Source organism: Notolabrus celidotus, chromosome 1 (genome assembly GCF_009762535.1).
Source record: "Notolabrus celidotus isolate fNotCel1 chromosome 1, fNotCel1.pri, whole genome shotgun sequence".
Taxonomy (NCBI): Eukaryota; Metazoa; Chordata; class Actinopteri; order Labriformes; family Labridae; genus Notolabrus; species Notolabrus celidotus.
In genome coordinates this window covers 26,761,804-26,786,468 of record NC_048272.1, presented here as the reverse complement: position 1 = coordinate 26,786,468, position 24,665 = coordinate 26,761,804, and the positions used below count along the sequence as shown (strand labels likewise).

General features: G+C 40.2%; 1 protein-coding gene across 3 annotated transcripts in view; it reads left to right on the top strand.

Annotated features, from left to right (window-relative positions):
* tafa4b (TAFA chemokine like family member 4b) overlaps positions 1-24,665 on the top strand; it is a 50,065-nt gene that overhangs the window by 12,910 nt on the left and 12,490 nt on the right. For 2 of the 3 annotated variants that reach the window (XM_034673364.1, XM_034673521.1), the window contains 3 exons: positions 8,295-8,482; positions 10,792-10,907; positions 20,556-20,711. In XM_034673364.1, the coding sequence (XP_034529255.1) occupies positions 10,793-10,907; positions 20,556-20,711 (271 nt within the window). In that variant the 5' untranslated portion in view covers positions 8,295-8,482; position 10,792. Of the gene's footprint in view, positions 1-1,293; positions 1,329-8,294; positions 8,483-10,791; positions 10,908-20,555; positions 20,712-24,665 lie in introns of those variants that run through there. The other variant, XM_034673439.1, reaches the window with a different exon arrangement.

Below are 24,665 nucleotides of genomic sequence, written 5' to 3'. Positions count from 1 at the left end.
AAAGAGGAGTTACACCAGGAGAAAGGCATCAATATTGTAGATACCTAGTTTGTCTGGAGTGTGGAGTGGAAGAAAACCTGTCAAATATGTGTGAGGGTTTTGGACAACCATCTTTAAGTGTCTCCTTTACTTTTCACATTTCCATCTATCTTCCCGGGCTGAGGGACATTGACTTTTAACGGCCTTTTATTGCTTTATTAAAGTGCAGAGGATTTACGGTCTGTCTGTCTGTCTGTCTGTCAGGAGGGCTGTCCTGATCTATGTCCAACCATGCTCACCGTCTGGATTTTAAACGACAAACTTGTAAAGAGGAAAACAGTGACTGCAGACTTGTTATGTTAGCAGGCTAATGTTATTAGCTAGTTAGTGCCAGTGCTATTTTCATCCCCAATAAAATAAGAAACAGTTTACACCTGCCTCACCTCCTTCTCTGCTTTAAAGTGAGAGGTTGTTAAAAGAACTTTAATAAGATTTGCTTTCAATGTGTGAATGTCACAGGTACGTACATCCTGAAAATCCTGACACCAAAACGTATTATTGTCTCTACGAGGAGTGATCTGCAAAGGAGTGTGTTTAAGAGAAAATGTGCATATATATAGTAGGGTTGCAAAGGGGGGGGGGGGGGGGGGGGGGGATTTCCAGTAAATTTCCATGGAAAGTTAAGCTGGGGAATTTTGGAAATATTCCAAATTGGAAACTTTCCATGGGACATGGGAATTATAGGAATGTACGGGAATTGAAGGTAATTTAATGGGTCTCATCAACATCCTCCATGTCCACTTCCTCAACATCCAACTCCAACACTTCCTCTTCCATTTCCATCCAGCCTTATTGAGGATGGCTCTGCATAGATATTCAACTGTATTTGCATGAAATCTGGTTGTTTTAGTCAGGATTATGCTAAAATATATTTTCCCCAACTATATTTAAGTTCCCTATTAAGACCCAACCTTTAATTTAGTAAATTCCTGGTTTATTCCCGTTAATTCCCGTAAATTCCCGTCAATTCCCATGGAAAGTTTCCACCTTTGAAAATTCCCGGAATTTTGCAATCCTAATATTTAGTCAATATAGGTAATTAAGCAGTGCAAGTGTGAGCAATGTGGGGATAATGGTATGTTTTGAAATAGATTATGAGTCTGTTCACTTGCATACAGCAGCTGGAAAGGTGGGTCCAGACTCATCGCTTGAACACTATGAAAAACACATCAGACATCCGGCCGTCTCACTATCCATGAAAGTGAGGGAGGGAAAAGGGAGAATCACAGACAAACAGGGGGACAGAGGAAGTGAGAGAAAGCGAGACCTTACAGAGAAAAGAAAAAGGGGTAAGGAGCAACCTTGGAAAACACACAGAGAGATAGAGATACTTTTTTTTTCATCAGAGCATTCATACATGCACACACACACATCAAGCCTCACAACTATGCACAAACAAACACATACTTTCCATGGTCACCGGATCCTGAGACGACGCCTTGTGCAACAAGGTGGGATTTGGACTTAAGTGCAGTCCGATCAATTGAGCTGTAATGGTACCTTAGTGCCAAGGCCATTCTCTGAACTCTGCAGTCAATACCAGAGGCAGGTAATGCTCCTGAATTCAGACTTTCACTCACAACTCCTCTCTTTTCCCACACCTTAACATTCAGCCAAGTAGAGAATCCTCCACCTAATTGCTTGTTGGTTTACTGCAGGAAACAGTGCGGTGAAGGAGGTGTGCAAGTACAGATGGATGGCTGTAAACATTGGCAATGCTGTGTGTTCCTCCAATGACCTTAAAACTGCAAATGAAATAACTACAAGAGGACACACATGTTGAACAATTACTGAAATGTACAGTTCCTGTGGACCCTCAGGACCTTGAGAGGGACACAGTGAAGAATATATCAAAAAAAAAACTGGACATTTTCACACAGATTCCAAACAAGGTTCCACCTAAATAATTGAAAATTAAGTTTAAGAGTACAGTTTTACTGCATGCATAAACAAACAAAAAAACAAACATAATGCAAAACACTGAAGAGAATAAGGAGCATTGTCAGCGAGGAAGTGATGAATAGCATTAACAACACATGGTATGATATTAGCAAAAACATGTTTTTTCTAAATAATGAATCACATAAAAAAAAGTGATTTATGCACACATATTTAATGCATAAAAGAGAACATACTTAACATTCCAAAGCTTACAAATCTTTTTAAAAATCATGAAATATCCTGCAGTATGAAATGTCAGTAAACTGGTGTTTTGTGTGTTTTTGACTCACAGGCAATATTTTTCACATTTCTACTTCAAGGTCTTGGCCTGATGCCACAGTAAAAGAACCTTTTCTGGACATTAAAAGGACAAACTCTCTTGGACGGTGCCAAACACAAACATGCCTGCCCGTGTATTCATTTTAAAAGGGAAGATGAAAAACTGCTGAATGTATCTGGAACCTGTAGTTTGGGAATGTTTAATTTGATTTCAGACGAAAGAAATCAGAGAGAGGAGCAGTAAACAATCTCATCTGGGGCTCTGGTTTCTGAACACATACTGCTGTGTTAATTTAAGTTTGTGTCAGTGTGTGTGAGGAAGGGGGCTATTTGTACACACCAGAGGAAATGGCAGAATGCTTTAAAGGTTTAAAGTCTGAGGCAGACAAATATATAGGTGCAGAACATCACGCACTCTAACTGAATGTTAATACACGGCATATCGGCTGAAATCTGAAACGCTCCACGTGACATTCCATTGGGCTTTTTGCTTTCACCCGTTTCATTTTCAATATCTGTCCGCCTTAAGGAGAGGCACTTTGTTTTACACTGATATGCTTTTTGTCTGCCTGGTCTGTGTCTGGGTGCAGAATATCATCTCACTGAGATGCTGGTGTGATGCTTGTCTTCACTCTCACTGCATCGCTGTTTCTAAGATATGCAAACTTCAGTTTAACCTTCTGTACCCGGGATCCATGCATTAATACAGGTTTCCATCATTTTGTATTAGATGTTAAGAGTTAAACAGTCCAGATTAGCCCAAAGAGGTAAAGACAATTTTTCCCAAAAGCTTTTAGAGAATCTTTGGATGTCAAAACTTTGACTCTAAAACTCAGATAACATTATTCTCACAAAGTTTGCTGCTTGAGGAGAGATGATTCACTACATGCTTCTTAATAAACAGACCTTACTTTAATGAACAATGTAGAAGCATAATGAAACAAAAATAAAAAAATGTATGAAGCCAATATACAGAGAGAATTACATTGTTTGTTGACTGGTCTTAGTATTTAATATTTTTATGTATTCAGATTTGGTCTTTTAAAGTGTTACTCTCAGCACATGACCAAAGTGTCATCATGTGCTTGTTTAATAGATCAAATATGAAATTAAAGTCCACCAGAAGTACACTGAATCAATACACTTAGTGTGTACACATCAAGGCAAGAACAACCATGTGCCGTATTAAAATTACTTAACTGCTTGACACAGCTGCCCAAAAGAAGGCTCCACATAAATCATCAATCTTTATCTAGATCTAAAACTAGAAGCTATGCACAGAGGAGAGACAAATGATTTACATTTGAATATGTGAGTATAAATTAGGGATGCACCGATCCTACTCTTTAGGTCCCGATACCGATATCGATACCTGGGCTTTGGGATCTGCCAATACCCATACTAGCCGATCCAATCCTAGTTTTGATTTAACAATCTCTATTCCTTAATGTGAGGATAGAATCATGTTTTGGCAACTTCAGGCTTTTCTGACTTGATGGTGAACTGTACCTGGGTTCCAAGTTCTAAACCAGAGGCTGGAATCCTTTTATTTCAAGGATCCGGAACAATTAAATCCAATAACCTTTCCGTTTTTTTCACACTTTGAATCCATTAATAGAAGGTGTCTTGCTTCTTTGCAGTAGGCTACAGCTCATGTAAACTTCTTCCTTTGGGCTTCTATTATATTTTTCAGCGTGACTGCCATCCATTGAAACATTACCGCTGCACATGTTGCGAGTTTCCGGCGGAGTTGTTAGCAAAAGAAGCATGCAGCTAAAGTTTCCTCTGTAGTTATCCTCCATCATGCTCCACCGGGCGAAAATGCACAGACCAGCCGGCGCTGATGAGGTAGGAGACGCACATGGCTGTTGTAAACACAGAAAAGCATAGAACTGAGATGAATAGATCTGCCATATGGATCGGCACTATATATTGGCTAGTCACCAATATCCGATCTAGCTTTTTGAGTCCGATCTAGCCGATATCCGATACCAGAATCGGATTGGTGCATCCCTAGTATAAATATGCTCAGATAACTCATTATTCCGTTCTGCTTGTATTGCGTTTGTTAAAAAAATCATGGGCTTTCATTTCTGACCCCTTCATGTTCTATGTAGAGGTCAAAGGTCACCAAAAGCATCATCCTGAAGAGCATGAATGATGTGAAACATGGTGCGTTGGCCAACAGTAGCAGCCTCTCCATCATACTACTTAATAGATCACCCGGATAACTTATACCAATAAGTCACCTTGTACTTATAAAAATGTAAATCTCATTCCTGTCTGATAAGCAGCACCAAAGCAAAGAATCCAATGAGGGATAAGCAAAAGTTAGGAAAGACGAATCTGAGATATTCATAAAAGCACGCTTCACCTAACAAGTGACTACGTGAGGAGTTTTTGTTCTTCACAGCCAAACTGGGAACCTCCTGCCCCATCCTGGCAAATTACGTAATCCTTGTAGTTGTTGGTAACATCCACATCATGCACAAAGTGTCTCATTGCTTCATGTTTGATGTTTAGCAGACATGTCACCTCATCTGAAGTGTCACAGGAGGTCACTGAGGGTTTGCATGTGTATCTCTGTGTGCTGGCAGATGATGCTGTTCAGATGCTGCTCACAGGATTATATTTGTGACCAAGGTGGGATTGTGCCACTGCATGTCAATGAGGCCCTGTGTCACGTCTGTGTGATACCAGTGAGAAATGACACAAATCAGCCCTTTAGTCCACAGAGACACAGACAGCGAGAGAGGGGTGCAGGGGTGATGTGGAAGGAGGGATAATTTTAGAGAGAGTGAGACTTGATGTTCTGAGATAATCTTGAGCATATTTCTGCTCCCCTTGGTAATATACGTGTGTGTGTGTGTGTGTGTGTGTGTGTGTGTGTGTGTCTGTGTGTGTCTGTGTGTGTGTGTGTGTGTGTGTGTGTGTGTGTGTGTGTGTGTGTGTGTGTGTGTGTGTGTGTGCGTGTGTGTGTCCTTACCTATGCCATGTACAACAATTCCTCAGAGCTTTGATGGCCAGCTGAGCCCCCCACACACGTCTTTGTGCCCTCAGGGACACTTGAGACCTGAGGAAACAGAAATGTCTTGTAAAAGAAGAGTGTGACACTGCGCCTTCATTCACAATCACACTGATTGTTTTGTATTTATTTTATATCCATGCTTGCTCCATTATTTGGCCACAATCTGCATGCAACCGTGAGACCCAGCGAAGGTGACAACATCGCTGTGACTAATATGACATTTTGTCCCTGAAGTCCTCAGAAGACTAGGCTGCAACTGTGGACCTCACAAACACTCTCTCACACACACACGCACACACACACACACACACACACACACACACACACACACACACACACACACACACACACACACACACACACACACAAACACGCACACAAACATGCACACTTTTGTGCTCTTTTAATGAGTGTATCAGAGAACAAAGCTGATAAAAATGCGTGCCACAGTCCGGCCTTTAAAAGAGAATAAGAAATGGGCTACTGTGCTGCCATGCAGCATGCTTAATGACACTACACACACAGCACGTACACCTCGCAGACTCTCACATATCTACTGGAAGGAAACACACTACACACACACACCCACCTACACACACCTACACACAAACACACACACACACACACAGACACACTCTCACACACACTCAGGTTCAATTATAAAACAACACACACATACACACACATACACACACACACACACACACACAAACTCCGTTATATACACACAAATGCAAAGTAAAACTGCACAAATGTATAATTGAAGTCCATGTCCATGGACGAATGCTTCACCCAGTGTACAGGATGTCTAGATTTATGTTTCATCTCTTTAGGTGTACACACAATGCACTGACTTAAACATACACTAATTCTTGCTGCAGCAGTGTTTGTGTTAAAATCATAGACTGTAAAAAATATGGACGTAGTATCCGTGACGTCACCCATCTGTTCCTGAGAGCTGTTTTGAAGCAAATCGACGGCAGCAGCCATATTGGTAATGCACAACTCAACTAGGCAGAGTGTGACGTAGTGTGAGTCTCTTAGCCAATGGCTGTGTGTTCCCGACCGGGAGTCACGTCAGTAATGTCCTTATTTGGGCAAAACTCATAATCTTAAAATCTTCTTAACCGTCATGTTAGAAAAAAATTCACCCCCTGTACAGTGTGTGCTGATAGAGAGATTAGCTTCATAGGGCCAAGCCGTTTTTTGAACCAGGCTGTAAACATGTTTATTAATGCTGCAAAGATGGTCTTTTTCCCATTCATATCTATGTGGTTTCCGGTGTTTCTGCAGCCAGCCTCAAGCGGATTTTCGATGTATTGCAGTTTATATCACCTCCGCATTGGCTTCATCGTTTGAGACCGGAGTGTGCCGCTTGGTTAAAATACTATACATTCTAGTCTATGTTGAAACTAACACTTATATTTGCTCTCTACCTCTTGGTTCTCGCTTTTCTTTTTTTCAACTTTTCTCAGTTTCCTCTTTATCCACACTAAATTTCATCCGTCTCATTACTTCACCTTCTCTTTTTGTGTACCCCTGATCTTATCTTCTCTACCCTGACCTGCATCATTCCCTGATATTCATCTGTGTTTTTTGTCACAGACAACAAGATATGATAAGATAAGAATTTCTGGTGACTGATTGCTACAAAATGACAGGATGGGTAAAGCTGAGTATCACAACAGAGAATGAAACAGTAGTGAAATATGAAATGTAAACAGTTTGAGGTTTAAATGCAAAGATACAGGCCTAATAAAAAAAAGAAGTATGTTTAATTTTGTGCTGACTGAGCAGAAAAAGTCACAAAGATGGCTGTTTGAATCAGACATGACAGGCAACAAAATGTGTCTTGCAATAGGAATTAATATAAAGATAACAGCTGATATGTAACAGAATTGTATACGTTTGCTGAAAAGGAAGTGTTGCCTCTGCTATTTAGTCTCTTCAGTAGAAGAAAGTGCTTGATCCTGAGGTACTGTATCGCTATCTTTGTATCCCTCTCGTTTGAAGCTGCTGCTATTATTTGGTTGACCACCAGGGGGCAGTGGCACTACACTGATGGCTGAGCAGAGGGACTCAGGCTGGTTGAAGCTTACACACTCCCAGGAAGTTCCTGAGCACAGCAGCGGCCGAGCTGCATATCAATGAGCGATGATGAATAATGAAGGTTCGAGGAGGGGAGAGCATTTTGGTATTAATGTGAATCTGTTGTCTTTCATTTAGATTGCAGAGTAAGTCCCTTTGTCAAGAGAGGAGTGTTGACACACTGTTTTGCTGGGGATGATAATTGACTGTGTGTGTGTGTGTGTGTGTGTGTGTGTGTGTGTGTGTGTGTGTGTGTGTGTGTGTGTGTGTGTGTGTGTGTGTGTGAAGAAGTGCACACGCATCAGAAGCTGTCACTCAGCTCATAAGGGAATCTTTCTGCTGTTGTCCGATACTGTTTAAGTTTACCTTGCAAACACAGCGTCAGTGTGTGAGTGTGTGAGTGTGTGTTTAAAGAGTGTGAACTTGTGTTTATAGCTTGTTTACTAATCAGATTTTCTTTCGGTGAAAGTTTTAAGAATGAAGCTTTTCTGCAGTTTTCTCAGGTCCAACTATTTTAGAATGACTTTAAGTTTGAATGTTTTGTACCTGGTGTTAGTGTGTCATCCCACGTGTGTGTGCCAATGATGTATGAGGGAGAGAGTGTGTGTGCAAGTGTAAGCAGGAAGGATAGAGATAGGGAAAGCTGTGTGTGATGTCTAGAGTGGGGATCACATTCAGCCTGGGGGTAGGTGAACCTATAGTAAACAATGGATCTGACAGAATGTAGGCCTTCACATCTCTACCCTGTGTGTGTGTGTGTGTGTGTGTGTGTGTGTGTGTGTGTGTGTGTGTGTGTGTGTGTGTGTGTGTGTTTGCGTGTGTGTACAGACCTTCATACAAGGCCATTGGAGGCCACTGAGGAACCCCAGGGCACAGAGTGGCCTCTCTGACTGACTGTCTTTGTACCCCCTCTCTCCAGGGGCTTCTTCTGTTTGAGGTGAGGGAGAGAAGGAGCAGGAGGAAGAGGAAGAAGAGGAGAGGGAGGAGGAGGAGAAGGAGGAGGAGGAGGGTTGAGGAGTGAGTGGATGCAGCCATGGCTTTTACACCCCGACCATAGAGGAGCTTCTGAGTGGAAGAGAGATCAGAGAAGACAGAGACGGCCAACAGGTGAGACCACATCCTGCGCAGAGTCACATGAAAGAAGACAGGAAAAACAACACAAATAAAACAGGAAGTGACATTATTTCTAAATGAACGAATGTATAATGATTGACAATTTTTGTGAATTCATTTCCTCATTTACTGGTAGTCTTTATAAAATGATTTATTTATGGAAAATTTTTAAAAGTGAAAATCATTCATAACATGACTTTGGTGTGATGGAATTCATAAATAAACTGGACACTGGACACAAAAGACTCAGGAGACTCTGACGGCTTACGTTGAAATAGTTTATGTAGAACTTGATCGAGGAGAAATAACATAACAGTACACAGGCAGGAGAGTGCAGTGCAATGCAAAGTCAGTTCTGTCAGACAAATCCTCAGGCATGTACCTTTATTCCCCCAAAGACGACACTACAGTTAGATAACGATATTTGGACAATAGGAAACAAAACAATGGGGAAGAAGAGCTGTGCTCTAGTCTGGAGACAGTAAGTTGGTCACAACACAGATAAAGACAGGAACAGGGGGAGAGACCTTGATTACTACACTAACCCTGTCTCGTCTATCCCCCAGTAGCCACAGCTGACATAGGAGAACTTACTCTGCCCCTGACACTTAGACTGGAAGAATGCAAGAGTTAAACATTCTTACATACATGCAGTTGTGCTCAAAAGTTTTACATACCCTGGCAGAATTTGTGATTTCTTTGGCCATTTTTCAGATAATATGAATGTTAGGAGAAATTTTTTTTTTCACTCATAGTTAGTGGTTGGGTGAAGCAAAATTTTTACCAAACAACTGTGATTACTCTTTTTATATCATAATGACAACAGAACCTACACAAGAAACCATACATTATGCCAGGGTATGTAAACTTATGAGCACAACTGTATATATAAGACTATGAAAATTCCATGACATTTGGCACCTGAAAAGTTAAAGCTCCTGTGAGGAAGTTTTAGTTTGGCTCTTCCAGCTAACAAAGTGGTACTTAGTACCTCTCTGCTGATTTTGTTCTGTACATATGTGTGTTGTGTTTACTGGCGAACATCTCATCCCGCTGTCTTTTAATTAATCATAAAACTCAACACAAATGTTTACCATTAATGTGAAAGAGTCTGTTTTGAAGGTGTGCTCTTCACAGTCTTTTCTTACATCTAACCTGTGGCAGTGTCTACAGGCATTAAATATAACTATATAGAAGTAATCAGTCTCTGTCAATCCTCTTTCACTTTTGTGGGTCATGTAGAGGCATCTGTATTAATTTCAGTGTGTTTCATAATCAGTTCAAAACTCCTCACAGTAGCTTCAGTGTCCTTTTTTTTTTTTAAACTTTATTTATTAAGTTTTGGGTTTATACAACATATAAACATGAACATACACATATCGACAAACTGGACTCGTACAGACAATACCCACATTAACCCCATCCATCCCCACGATCTGGAGCACATCCTAAATACAGAGCAACAAAGGAGATTCAGGAAGAGGAATAAACAGAAATAAACAAAATGACAAGACAACAGATGGTAACAAAAAAAAGAGATAAACAAACAAATAAATAAATAAATAAAGATCCAACACATAAGCATCATTAACAGCAGCAAACAGGCCAACCAAGTAGGCATCAGTCAGCAGGCATCAGAGTCAACTCCTTTACAAATTCAACAAATGGGGACCATACTTTGCTTCAGTTTCTTTTAAACATTTGTTTAATCCAACCAAAAGTGTGAAACCAGAAATAAGCAATAACAAATCAGTGATATATGACAAAACAAGAGATTTTAGCATTTTTGCTCACAAAATTAAAAGCTACCAATTTTTAATCGTCAAAATAGTTTGTGAACAGTTTGGTTTTCTGTGGATAATTTCAGCTCTAACTCAATTGAAATGTTATTATTGATGATTTCAATACATATTCAGGGCTTGTTATTATGAATCATAATAATCCTGGGCTCAGCCTGATACTTCTTTATTACCTGATAGGACTCATAAAGTGGATGTTTTTCTAATGACTGCTTAAACATTTAGAAGGGTTAGTCTAGAAGATCACTAGCACAGGTAAGGTTTGTTACACTGACAGAAGTTTCTGTGGAATATTTTCCTCAGTGCTTCTTTGTTCTCCCGCTCATCATTTTTTCCTTTGACCTCTGCCGTCTCACCTCTCAAATTGTTTCTGCTTGTTGAAAAAGCAATACTTTCTGTTTGCCTTGCTCCTTTTCCTCCTGTCTTTATTTGGACGTTTTCTCATGCCCTCTTCCTCCTCTTCTCCCCTTTCTGCTCCCTTTTTGCCCTCTCTCTCTCTGGCAGGATGAAACTGTGGGGGAGGTCAGCTTGGCCTTTGCAGGTGGCCTTCCTCGTTGCCGTGGTGATGCTCTGTGTTGACCCGTTGTCTGCTGGCAGCCGTAACCACCGGGGACCGACAGGTACACCAGGTCTTGCTCTGCACCCCCCCCTTTCAACACCATGAGAGGTTAATTACACTGTCACTGAGAGGGTGCAACACATGTTCCCTGAGCCTGTCGCTGACTGAGTCATCCCCGTCCTGCAGGAGGGGGGCCAAACGGGGACAATTCGCTCTGTCCCTCACTTTGACACAATGTAATCTAGACAGGGCCTCGTTTTGGGCTTGGATGCAAACACGCCCCAGTTTGACTGATCGAGCCCGTGCAGATACAAATGGCACTTAAGCTGTCAGGAGCTGTCAACACAAATAGATCAGTGTGGGTGTGATCTGATCTTTTCAAAGCGCTTTCGGGGATGGAGCTGTTGTTCTCAAGCGGCCTGATCTTAGCAGTGTTGCTATAAAATTGGGTGCATGTCTCATGTAGAAGAGAACATGAGGGCTCATGACTTCTAATCCCTTTGGCTTATAATTGCCAGTGCTTACAGTAATATGCATGGCTCTGCAGCAACCCCTTCAACCAAAGCACCATCGTACTTATTTCCAAGAAATTCGTGAAAAAAGAGAGAAAAGCATCACCAGTGCTCACTTAATTGAGGCCCGCAGGCTAAACTTACTCACTGTTGTTAAGTAATGTTCCATAAGTCATGAATACAAGCCTCTGAAGAATGACCAACACATTCTTGTTAACATTTCATCAGGGCTGTGTGGGGTCCACTGAGTCACAGCATTTTGTGCCTCGACTTGTTATCCACAACCTCCTGAGCCACCTCCTCCTCATACTTAATTATGACAATTTCCTTAATTATCTCTTGGTTTTTCTATGCTCTCACTGCTCCTGTTTTGCAAGGTGACCTTTACGTGCCACAGAAATGCTGCCAGCATTCAGCCTGTGCACTAAGTGATTGTATTAGTTTCCTTTTGACGGCAACGAGGCAGCCTGCTTACGGCAGGGACACTGCTAATTGCGGGCCCTGTGAAGGTCAGCACAGGAGCCCGCCCCTTTCTTATTTCGATCTAAAACAAGATGAGCCGCTCCCAAAATGACTACACTTCTTATTAGAGGCTTTACTCTAATTGGTGGAAGTTTAGGACCTGTTGGCTGTGAATACAAAACCATGAACACACAGTGGTTTGAAGGTGAAAAATAATTGGTGGTACGCTATGACTGCTGGATACATTTTCTATGTTTTCTCCTTAAGTGTTTTTACTGCTGCTTTGTTGGCAGGTCAGTGAGGCAATTGTTTGATCTATGGAGCTATGGAGATGATGATATACCATTTTCTGCCACATGATGGCTCTAGAGGTCAAAAAATCCTCCAAGTATGTATATTTTATTGAACCTACTGTCATTCTTTTTTGTTGTTTATCTCAGTATCAATCCATCATTTTACAGAAACTCACCTCGAATATGAATCTCTAATGAGACTAGGTGCATGAATGCAAGCTAACCATGCAGAAAAATCTTAACAGACAGCTGCCACTTTGGGTAAATATTGGTGAAAAATAACATCTCCTTTCTTTAAATTGTTTGGCAGCACTGTGAGTAAAATTAAAAAGGAAGAATGAGCCTCTTCTTGTACCCCTGCTCTCAGTTATGTCGTCTCACCTTGCAGGTGCTGTATGAAGTGTAAGAAAACTAGTTCATTTCCATTTTTGACGCATTTCTTCTGACCTGCAGATGGCAAGTACATACATATTCATCAAGAAAAACAATCATACTCACATTTCATGCCTTACTTGTTTATTGCCTGCTGACTAGTAAACAGCTGTGAGGTTTTCCTGTCACTTGTAGAACTTAAAAGAAGTAAAACAAACAATTTTTTACAGAAATAATGCAAGAGCCCTTTGTCCAGGACAAAACAACCTGTTGCTTACACTGCGTACAACTGTGTATAATTTAATGAGCATGGGAAATAACTTTTTCCTCTTGAGGTACATATCTGTACGCAGCACAAACTGAACCAAATAAACTATTCATTGCACTTAGAGCTATGTTCAGAGATGGCCCTCTCAGAAATAGAACTTGACTGTGTATAAAATGATGACAGCTATGCCAAACATGCAGTGAAAAATACTTTGGCTCACCTCTAAGATCGTTTATGCTCCTTCTATTTATTCATGTACAGCATTTCACAACAATTACACAGAGAAATTCATGAGCAGGTCACACAAGGAATTGCATTCTAGGAGCTGTCAAGGTAATCCTACACAAATAATTAGTGGCTTCAACTTTAAATGCTGTTTCTTATTCAATCAGCATTACTTGTAGCTAAAATGATTGATTGTGCTCTCATAGCTCCCAGCAACATTCCTCTGTGTTCAACAATTAAATATCAAGCAATGAATATCTCATGTGCTCTTCTACTTTTCTTCTGTAAATGCTTGAAATGAGATTATCTGAGGCCAGCAGTTCAGTGGCTTGCTGGCAGAAGTGATTTACTTCATTCTGGAAAATGTAATAGTGCGTATGGCAACTTTCCACCGCTCGTTAAAGCATGAGTAGCAAACCAAAACATTTTTTTATTCCCTGGCTTCCATGACAAACTGCTAATCCAATTCAAGTGATGTCTTCAATTCCCAGAGAGATACATTTCTGCATGAATTCATGGAGAGGTATCAGGACCTCATGTGCCCTCATTGTCTAATGTTCTGTCTGCATGACAATAGACCTGCCAAGGCTTCTCTCATACTTGTGCACTTAGAATTAAACAAGCTTTTTAAAGACACAACTGTTTGCATCTGTGCCTATTAATATTTCAGCATTAGATACAACAGTTTGTGTGTTCTCATCAAAGGCTGCTTTTAAGATGTCTCTTTAAGAATACAGCAGGGCATGGTCTGAGAGGGCAGGTTTTATTGGGGGTAGATTTGTTGCAAAGGAGTACTCAGCCGTACCAGCGACCTGTTAGGATAATTATCGTGAAGCCTCTGGGCCTGTTAAATGCTGATAATGTCAGGAAGACTGATGAGATGTGTAGGATCAAGGTGAGGAGGAGATAGGGTAAGTGAGGACAGTGGAAGAGGGAGAGGAAGGGCAAATGAAGGAAGAGAGGGATTCAGCAGCATGAATATGAATATGTTGATTTGTAGATTGAAGGATACAGTAACACATTTGCCATGTCTACCTACCTTGTTCCACACAGCTGATCAGTATAATCATGCTCTCCTGAAACTTACCAGTCTGTTCCTGCGGTGACTTACATTATGTCACCTCTACATCGACTTTGCTGTCCTCTGACAGATTTTGTGAGAGATCTGGCCTTTCACAGCAGCAGACATGCTTGTCAGGTATCGACAGGGGAAAGACACAGCTTTTTGATAAATTGCACAATGCTCCTGCTCACCCGTGTCTGTCAGACTACATCAATCGCCTGACTAACCCATCAGTTCAAGGTAGCTCGGTTTGTTGGCCGCCCAGCTACTGTTGCCACCCCCCACCACTACCACCATCCTACCTCCAACCCCACCTCCCCTTTTGCCTGCCGCGGGAATAGAAGCATTTAGCCATGCTCCAGAAGTCTTTTCATCTCAGCGTTTGCAGGGCTCTATTACATTGAGATGGCCATAACAGAATGGTTTAAAGGCAACACTGAGACATTAGATACACTCTTATTATGTGTTTATAGCTGGAGGCTGACTGCTCCACACATGAATCTTAAGCAGATGAGGGGCGAGAGGCAGAAGCTCTCTGAACTGAGGGCTGGAAGGAGGGAAAGACAAAGCTGAGAGGGCTCAGAGTTTAGCTGCAGTACTTCACTCTGCACTCCAGACCTTCTCTGATGTCCAGGACTTTGTGCTCCTTCAAATCAGAATTACTGACTCTGGCTAAAGATGACAATCAGCATAGGGTCACTCCTAACGTCCTGTGCTCCTCAAGGTCTTATGTTCTCTATGTAAGATACATAGGGAGGGATATCTTGAAATTACAGCAGAAAACAAAGCTGTATTTAATAAATCTCAACATACTGAGATCAGAATCATATTCACAATTTAGCTAGGGTAAAAATGTAGCTGATAGCACTTAGAACAACTGTATGATTCCTTTATAATGACAAATGTTGACTTCTTAGAGCTCAGTTTTGTCCAAATGTCCTCCTAATCAACATTTCACTGCAGAAAATGGTCTGCACTAGGTTGCACCAGTTATGTTTAAGTTCAAATGTAGCCTAGTTTAACACTCCTGTTGTGTTGCGGGTCAAATTGACCCTTTTTAAAGTCTATTTTAGGTAATATATGCCTTCCAAACCAGCTAAATGCAGCATAAAAATCTGGGCAGCATGTGACAGAAGAGGTGTCGTGTTAATTTATCAATATCACTTCATAAGAATAAAAAAAATCAAAATTTTAAATAAAAAAAAAAAATCTATGTCATGTAAAACTTTCGTATTTATATTTAGGTCTTTTCTAATAAAACAAGTTTTAACATGGACAAACGAGTGAGTTATCCTCTTTGAACCATGATCTGTGAGAACTAAAGAATACCAATGGACCAAATATTGATTTAAATGGTTAGTAATGGAGTAAAAAGTTAGATTAAAACAAATGGGTATTGGGATTTTTTGGGGTTCTGACACTTTTGGATAATTGAATATGCCCCGGGTCAAATTGATCCAGGAACTTTACCGCTGTTCCAGAGAAACAAACATAAGAGGAGGGTTAAGTAAGTTTGCGCACTACTAACATTTTAGGAGTTGCACCAGCTGACATAGTTCAAATGTAGGCATAAGTTGCATCCCAAATTGTCTATGAATTGGTGTAAAGTCCTGCATTAAAAAATAGCAGTTGTAATGGCACATCATTTTGAAAGATGGGATAAATTGGAAGATGAGCACAGGGGTTTATCAGCAGTTTTGTAACGGCAACGCATTCTCTGCAGTAGATGAAAACCCACAAGAAATGTGTGATTACTTTGATCCCACTTTTGTTTTTCACAAGCAAAAAATTATTTCATGTGTTCATAGAGTATGGTTAGATTAATGTAAGATATAGCTGTCGATTTCACCACTCAGTGTCACAGTTGCTAATGTACACCAGCTGTTGGTTAATTATCACGTCATCACAATGCTCCGTCATGTATTACAGTCCTTTTTGTTGCTGTTGGTTGATTAACAACAGTTAACAGAAGTTATTATTAGCCGTTAGCTTGCTCAGAGACAATTAGGCACAAGAGGCAAAACTGTAACTGACATCCAAGTGAGAAAACTGTTTTTCAATGATTGGCCATGGCCTTATTCTGATAAATGTGGACGTTATGTTACGTTGCTGCATTTAAGATTAACCCTCTATTTCCATTGTGCAACTAAATATATTATAATATAATATAACTAAAGCTAAAGACCCAGCTCTTTAGGAAGCACTATGCACTTAGCTAGACTGTTCTCCACTGTTGTCCCCAGTGGCAGATCGTGTCTACCAGCTACAGTTGACTCGCACTGTCCTGCTCTACTCTGGGAATCTGTGTTCAGCTCTGGAGTGACCCAGCACTTGGTACTTTGGTAATTATTGTGGTGATGACTAGTTAATTGTTGATGATGATAATGGAAGGTCTTAAATTGTTTGGTTGCTTCATTATAAATGTTCCTTATTTTACTAAAAAATGAATACATTTTAAAAATCCTCATTTACTTTTGTGCATTGCCTTTACACTGCTTGGCAGAACCTGGATCCAAATGGACTTGAAGCACTTTGTTACTCTTACTGATCTTGTTTCCTCTTGTCTAGACCTTTGCTTGTGTTGATCTTGTTCTCGTATGCACATCGCTTTGGATAAAAGCGTCTGCTAAATGACATTGTAACATTGTAACTTAAGTCACAAACCAGCTAGTTTGAGCAAACTAGCCGGTTTGTGACTTAAGTTAGGCAAAGTAAGGCTCAAGCTCATAGCAGTACCTTATCTACTGTATGTACAGGACCACATTCTCATTATTCATACTAAGCTAGCATGCCTGCTGACTGATATTGTTTTAGCATTAAGTGCTTCAGCCCCATGTGCGTTCTGTAAGACACTGAAAACTCAACATGTAAATAACGGGTGACCGTATGTCCTGGTTTGATTGTGACTGTGCCCTTTTCAAGCACAGAGTCCTGAGTACCAACAAATAGCTGTAAAACATCAATATGTCCTGATTTTGAAAAATCCCTGTTCCGGTTTTAACCAGATGAAACACAAAAACAATGATTGATTGTATAAATGTCAATCAGTGCCATTGCCAAGACTGTTTCTCAAGGTCCAATACTGATTTGTAAGTATGCTGTATGTGTCAATCTGTCTTGGTATGTAGCTATTGCTTCGCTGGCCAAACTTGCGGAATATCAAGTAGGCTAGCTTTCATTCTGCAAATGAAGACATTGTCAGTGTCTATTTTCAGCCTGCCACGTTGGGAATGCCAAATTAAAACAACCAAAGACAAATTGCAAGTACAGGCTGGAAGTGGCACTGTTGAGAACAACTTCAGTGAGGTTAGTGATAACCAACTTGAGTGGGCTGCTCAGGAGGGCACCTCTGCCTGCCACCTTGTGAAGCACAACCAAAGCTTTCGTTCAGTGGACTGTACGGCAGGCCTTGTTTGGAAGATTTTATGACAGGCGCTTGACATGTGCTCGCACTAAAGCCGAGGGAGTCGTGACCAACATCTTTGCCCTGATAAGTTGCTGAAGACAGATTGGTTGACATGATTTTTCATCTGCTAAGGCACTTTCACATGGTGTTGAAAGGTGCATTGATGTAAAGTCCAGTCGTACCATGAGCCCATAGATAGAAAGGTTTGCAAAGAAAATTGGTGTCCCTATTTGGAGGTTTGAAAATATGGTCACCCATATGTAAATAATGTTATTTAGCATTTGAAATACTCAACATAACATTATGAGACTCTTGGAGAAGCATTTGCTATCAAGACACACAATTGCTTTTAACTTTTTGTCAGTGGGCAACAAGAGTGGGTGGTTTGGAGTTCATCTCTCCCACATGATATAGATTTTGGCTAAACTCTGTATGTCTCTAACCTCTATCGAATGATTGCAGATCTCTGGTGCACAAGGGTGAAAATAATAGCTATGCCAGTTCTTCAAAAGTCTATATTTGTACTTTAAAAAGGCCCACACTTACTAACATATAATTTAGACATTGCACTGAATGTATGCACATGTTATGGAACCCACCTACTTCTGCTATATTTAAACAAATTAGTGGAGCATACCAGTCTTTTGAAGTGCATTATCGTTGGTCCTGATAGGGAACTAAACAAAGGCACCCTGGAATTATCTCATGCTTCAAACTTGAAAAGACTAAAAGTTAACCTTCAAGACTTTGTGCACAAAAAAAAACATAATTGAAGTTCAGGTTAGTTTACCTCACGCTGCACAAAACCCTCCAACCCTTAAAGATTCACAGATTTAAAATACATTCAGCCCAAGCCCAGGTCTAATGTAAGCAATAAAGAGTGGAGACCTGTGAACCTGCTGACCTCATTATGCCAGAAGGAGGCAAGACACTCTTTGTTCTATGTGCTGCCCGTAACACCACCTCTCCTCCTATATAACTCCCTCTTTCCCTCCCCTCTCTGTCTCTTTCCTTCTCACTAACAAGCTGCTTCGTTCTGAGATGAGGGCAGCAGATTGACCAGTCTTACCCAGACGCCGCTCTGCGCTAACAATAGAATTAATTCTCAGCCCAGAGTAATGATAATGAGAGAGGGCGCGGGTCTGATTAAAACAAAGGCAATTTGATTGTGTCTGAATTAGACTTTCATTAATTTACATTGTTACTGGGTGCTCTCTTTCTGATTATTTCTGTTATAACTGCGCCTGCACAGATGGTTCTGTGCTGTTTTACTGAATAGAAGGTTTTTATCAGCAGATATAAGTCATATGTGCTTGTGCATGCTTGCGTGTGTTTGTATGTGTGTGCAGGCGTAATACGGCAGCTGCTCCAGCCTCATGAGAGCTTGAGACAGAGGAGTGAGGGAAATGAAAGTGGAGGGATGATAGCGGAGGGGTGCCCTCAGAGAGCCTGGGATCATTGATGGGGCTCTCTGGAGAAGAGAACAAACAAACTTTAAATCAGAAAGGATGAGAGGGGGCATGGCCTGCAGAAATGGAACCCTCTCTCAGTGTCTGTGTGTGTGCGTTTGCGTGTGTACAGCTGTGTGTGTGCTTTGCTGTGTCTGCCTGCAAGTCTCATTCGGCTAAGCGTGAAAAGTTTTGGAGTCTGGGTAAAGTCACGTACATAAATGAAATCTGGGCTTATGGTACAGTATAACTGAGGTTTTTCCAGGGCTGTAAAGAGGCTTATAGGTAGTAATGTCACCAGCAGGGTTTGCTGCGCTCACAAAACGCTGCCAGAGACTTTCAGGAGTGCACGACAAGCTTTGGGAGTGAAAGATAAGGCAGCTGGAATCTGTTCAGAAGCTATAAGCAAAGATTAGATATACTAAACATTTTACCCAACATTTGTGCTCGGCAGGTTTTCCTTTAGATGGCTCTTCCTAAGAGGTTCATCGGTTTAATGTGCCGAGTGAAATGTAACATTAGCATAGGCATTATGCAGAACACACTGCATTACATTTACATAAGCCTATTCACACACTATCCTTGCAGCACCCACATACTGCTGTATTGTATATGAACAGACCGTACACCAACACATGCCTCAGAAGTCTGCACATACCTGTCCAGTGTTGGTGAAGCAGCATTCATCTTTCAGCTCAGAGGGACCAGTCAGAATACCAAAACACAATTCCCCAAGGAGTAATTAGGATAATCAAGGCAGAGATTTAAATCTATTACTTGAGCTGGAATAACTCTGATTAAAAGCATATTGTTTCAATAACAGCACACACATATAAAGCCGCGGTTGAAATTTGCTGTTAGTTAAACACATCTTTCTGTCTTATTACTGTCAAGACAATGTGATAATTAACCGGACTTAGGTCCCCCGGGAAGTGTGAAGATCATCAAAGAAAATTAAATGTTGTTTGTGTGTTGGAGATGACAGGTGAAAAGCAATTATCCTCATGAATATAACCATCACAAACACAAATACAGAAAAGCAGACACACACACATTCAAGTACAGAACAGAGATGTGTGAAAGAGAGTGCACAGGTTTCTGTACTGTAAATGTAATCACCCACACAAACACAAAGACACACAATCACTGTAATAAGCACCATCAGTGTGACATTCTCTCGCATTACTCCTTCACATAATGTACAGGTTTGTTCTTTCCTTACATAAAGAAGTTTATAACATCTTAAAAGAGACCAAAGAAACTATTATTTATTCAATAATTCTCACCTTGCTGGCCCCCCCCCCCCCCCCCCCATGCCCGTGATGATAGCAACAAAGCGGCTTCTGTCTCAAAGTTAATGAGGGCACTGGGCTGAGAATAAAAGCAAAGTATCGCTAAAGAGTGTTTACTTGTGAATCAGAGACTGTGAGAGTGGAATAAATTGAAGAGTTTATACAAAAGTAAATAATTCAGCAGATTTGTTTAATCCTCTGTGGAGCTGTTGTGGTGTATATTTGATTTGTTTTGCAGCAAAAGTAATTTGAATTTAAACTCGATTGTTTTGAAGTAAACACCAATAAACCAAATATGAGTCGAAGAACTTCTAGCTCTAAAGAAACAACCTCCTCTCTTCTCCATTTTCTTTCTCTCTCTGTCTCAGTCTCATACCAGGTGAAGCAGGGGACGTGTGAGGTGGTGGCCATCCATCGCTGCTGTAATAAGAACAAGATTGAGGAGCGCTCTCAAACCGTCAAGTGTTCCTGTTTTCCTGGGCAGGTCGCTGGCACCACCAACGCCAGACCTTCCTGTGTTGAAGGTAAAAAGCTCTATCATCTTGTGTGTTTGAATGCGTGTCATAATTTATCCTGGTGGAACCCGCAATCCAGATTATCTAAATTTGAAGAGTTTATTTGCAAAAACAGATAACTCTGTTTTTATACATTTACAAAAAATACATTTCTTTTTTATATAGAATCCTAATAAGGTTACATTTTTAAGATATCTCTGATTAGTAAAGTCACTTTGACTTAGTCAAAGCCACCCAATCTCAGTTGATTGCAGTGTTAATTTTAGCGGCTATGATAGATTTATTCTTAGTCTTAGTCTGTAGACGAAAATGCCAGTTAGTTTTAGTCACAGTTTAGTCTTTTCAGCCCCTTATAGTCTTAGTCTAGTTTTAGTCGACGGAAACTCAAAACATTTTAGTCTAGTTTTAGTCGGCGGAGACTCAAAAAGTTTTAGTCTTTGGTTTTTGCCAAAACATCTTCACTCATTAAATAATTAATGTAGTTGATCAGATATCAGTATCAGGGTTGTACCAAGTGTTAAAATCGTCAACATTTCACTCCTTTAACACTTTTGCTTGTGTAATGTTGTAAGTTAAATGATTCGGCCTGCTAAAAAGCCAAAAGAAAACATTCTTGATGTGACCACTTGATTCTCTTGATTCACAGAAAAATGCCATGAAAGGGCTGTATTGCACATTTACGACGGTCCTTGAATGCACCTGCAGTGACAGGCGAACTCTACATTGTTCATACCGAAAGCTAGTATTAGAAAAAATAGTTTTTTTGAAACATTTTTTTAATTTTTGCAAGAGTGAGTTAACTTTTTTTGCAAACAAACTCTTAATTTATTTGAAGAGGCAGTCAACATGCATTATTTCTTTCTCAAACATGCATATTTTTCTGAAAAGTTTTCTTATTTAGTGACTTAACTACAATCTATGTACTGTATCTTTTGAACAAAGCTGCTGCAACACTTCGGCAAAGCTATATGACATCCAACACAAGGTCATTATTCTGTCCCAAAAGACTACATTATCAAAACAAAGACTATATTCAACAGTTTCTCTGGATTCTGTCATACAAGTTTCCCCACATATCTTCAGCAGCTCTTCACTGCACAACATGTTTATGTTATGAATCACACTGTGCTGAATCTGACAGGGTCACAGATTCTGTTTTTATCTTTCTGCATCATTAAGAGTGTTACATTCAGCCTATCACCTAACACAAATCTTTCCTGATTCATTTGGTAACCTAGATAAATGAGTCAGTTGCAGGAAAGATTAATGGGTTGCTCTTTATTTAAGATTGCTGCAAGGCTAGATCATGTATGAAAATTGATTTTCTTTTTTATAGCGCAAAAAGGAAGACACTAGTCTCCGTCTCTACTTCTAACAGAGCCAAACCTTTTAAAGGAGGTTGAGGAGATGAAATACAATGTAAAAATTCACGGTGCCTTCGATGCTTTTTAGCAAAGCAATCTAATCACACAGATCTTTTTTGTCAATGTAACAGGTACAACAGGTCAAGGTGTGAGACAGGGAGAGGGTGAACACATTAAAAGAATGAAATATTGAACTATCGCCTCAGCTTTTAGAACTTGAGACAATAAAAATGTCCCTTTTGGTCTCCTTTTTATTTATACCAAAACACATCCACACATAAAAGTTAATGATAGAATAAAACTGAATATCAGTTTAGTTTAGTTCTAAAATTTGTTGCTCATTTCCAGGATGTTCACCAGACATGAAAGGTTAAAGCTAATAGTGCTAGCAATAGAAGCCCAGTCCCCAGTGTCTCTGCTTGCCTTCGTATTCCCTACTCGCTATATGATAGAGGAAGCAAACATACAACAGCTGCTGGCCAAGACTGCCTCTGCCTCTAATTGGATATTTAACCTGCAGTTTTCAAGGCCTGGTTTTATTTTGGGCAGCTTTCAATTTAATGTCAAGACACCACTAGAGTATAAGACAGATGGTGATGAAGAAAGTATCTTCTGAATTTCTCTTTTAGAGTTCAAAACAGGTACCCCATGAGGATAAGTTACCACCCTGCTAAAACTAATCACCATCCAAATGAAGTAAAATGAAGTGTTTTTAACCCAGCCCATCAGTTACAAGCCAAGCATTTCAAAAAGTGAAGTTTTTTGGGGGAAAAGGTGAGATTGAATCATCCGAAATGTAGAGCAATTTGCACTCATACACAGCATGTACTTCTTAGTGTGTTGTGCCTGTAAATGCGTGCTGTGTGGGAGTGTATTGATGATAGACGGATGAAAGCTGCGGGTCGTTTTCATAGACTTTCATTCCAGCCGCTTGTCTGCTCTGCAAGCTCCTGCCCAGCGAGAAACAAGCCGTGTCGCTGACCCCTATCATCCACTGACGCTCTGCTGAGATCACAAACACACAAACAGTGTCAGCCAAGTCGATCCAATCACGCTGTATTAGCCCCCGACCAGAGCAAAATACATAGTGTTCTCATACGTGAGCAGAGAGAGTGAATCCCCTCTAGAGCACAAAGGTTAGTCAAACTGTTAAGGTCAGTAAATGGAAGTGGTGGGTGACTGTATTCACTCACACAGACTTGAATGAGACATAGAGAATAGAGTATTGAGTTATATTTTCTCAGATTGCAGATTTGTTGTTTTTGATTTTTGTTTCATTTTAGTTTCAACAAGTTCTACCATCACCCTGATGCAGAAAATCAAATAAAACAAGGAGGAAAAAACTAAGAGAAACCATCTCATCTCTCACTCCTTATTTCTTCTTTTTCAAAAAAATGTAGAATAGCACACACACAGATGGACGGCTTCAAACGTATTCATTCCATTGTTTGTTTTACATGGCCGATGCATGTACATACAGCATATGGAGATAATCACGTTGTAGGTCAAACATTCACACACAAAAAACGTTAATGTCCTGTTATCCTTTTAGACGTCAAACATGTAAATCTTCAACTTCTTATTCTTGAGTTAGAGTTCTAACAAACAACTTTAATAACAGATATCCAAAAAGGCTTATTTGGGATTTGGGAAAAACTGCTGAACATAAAAAAAGTACCAAAAGCAGATAGTGAGGACTGCAAATCGATTGTGCTGAGTGTATGAGTTATCAGCATTTTTTTTGGCAGACATCTGACTCATTCGAAATCATATTTATAACCATATCCTTTTAACCTAAAAGAAGTCACAAAGTAGAAATCAGATTATATAAGATAATAAATATGTCTGTACTGTTAAAAAGTTCCCAGAACCCTTAATGCAACATTTGTTTTAATTAACTAAAATGATCCTTGTTCTTTATTTGAGCCCTGATTTGCTCTCTTATATTTTCACTTACATCTTAGCTTTATAAATAAGTCATGTTATCCTTTTTTAAATGAAACAAGAAAGTCTAATGAGTTTTCACTTCATTGCTTTTGACTCTGTGATTCAGGCATGATCTTAAACCTTCCATATTTTATCACAACCATCCATCCAGCTCACCCCCCCCCCCTCCGTCCAGCTGCTGTTGCTGAATGTGGCCAGTAGACGGTGCTTTTCCCATTCAAATGGCTCCGTCACAAACATACCTGGGAGTTCATCTCAGCACTATTTTCACCCAATAAAAAAGTAGAGTTGTTGTTTAACCTCTTGATGAGTTCCTGGGAGGGAACAATTGCTTTATAATGATAAAATCAGGCAACCATAGCAGAGATGATTGGCTTTGTAATGGAAGTAGGGATAAATAAAGGATCATGTGAAACTTTGCTAACCTTTTAGAAGAGGTTTATTCTAAAAGATGTTTTTCTTTTGTTTGCCTCAACTCCAGGAATAGTGTGCTAATCATAAGGAATTACACTGATGCAGAGATAAGAGACTGACAGATTTTTACTCAAAGTCAGACAACGATCCACTCTTTTGTTGTTCCTAATCACTTTTTCTATCTCATAAACCCACACACACATGCACACTCAGCTTAGTTCCCCCATCACACCAGTCA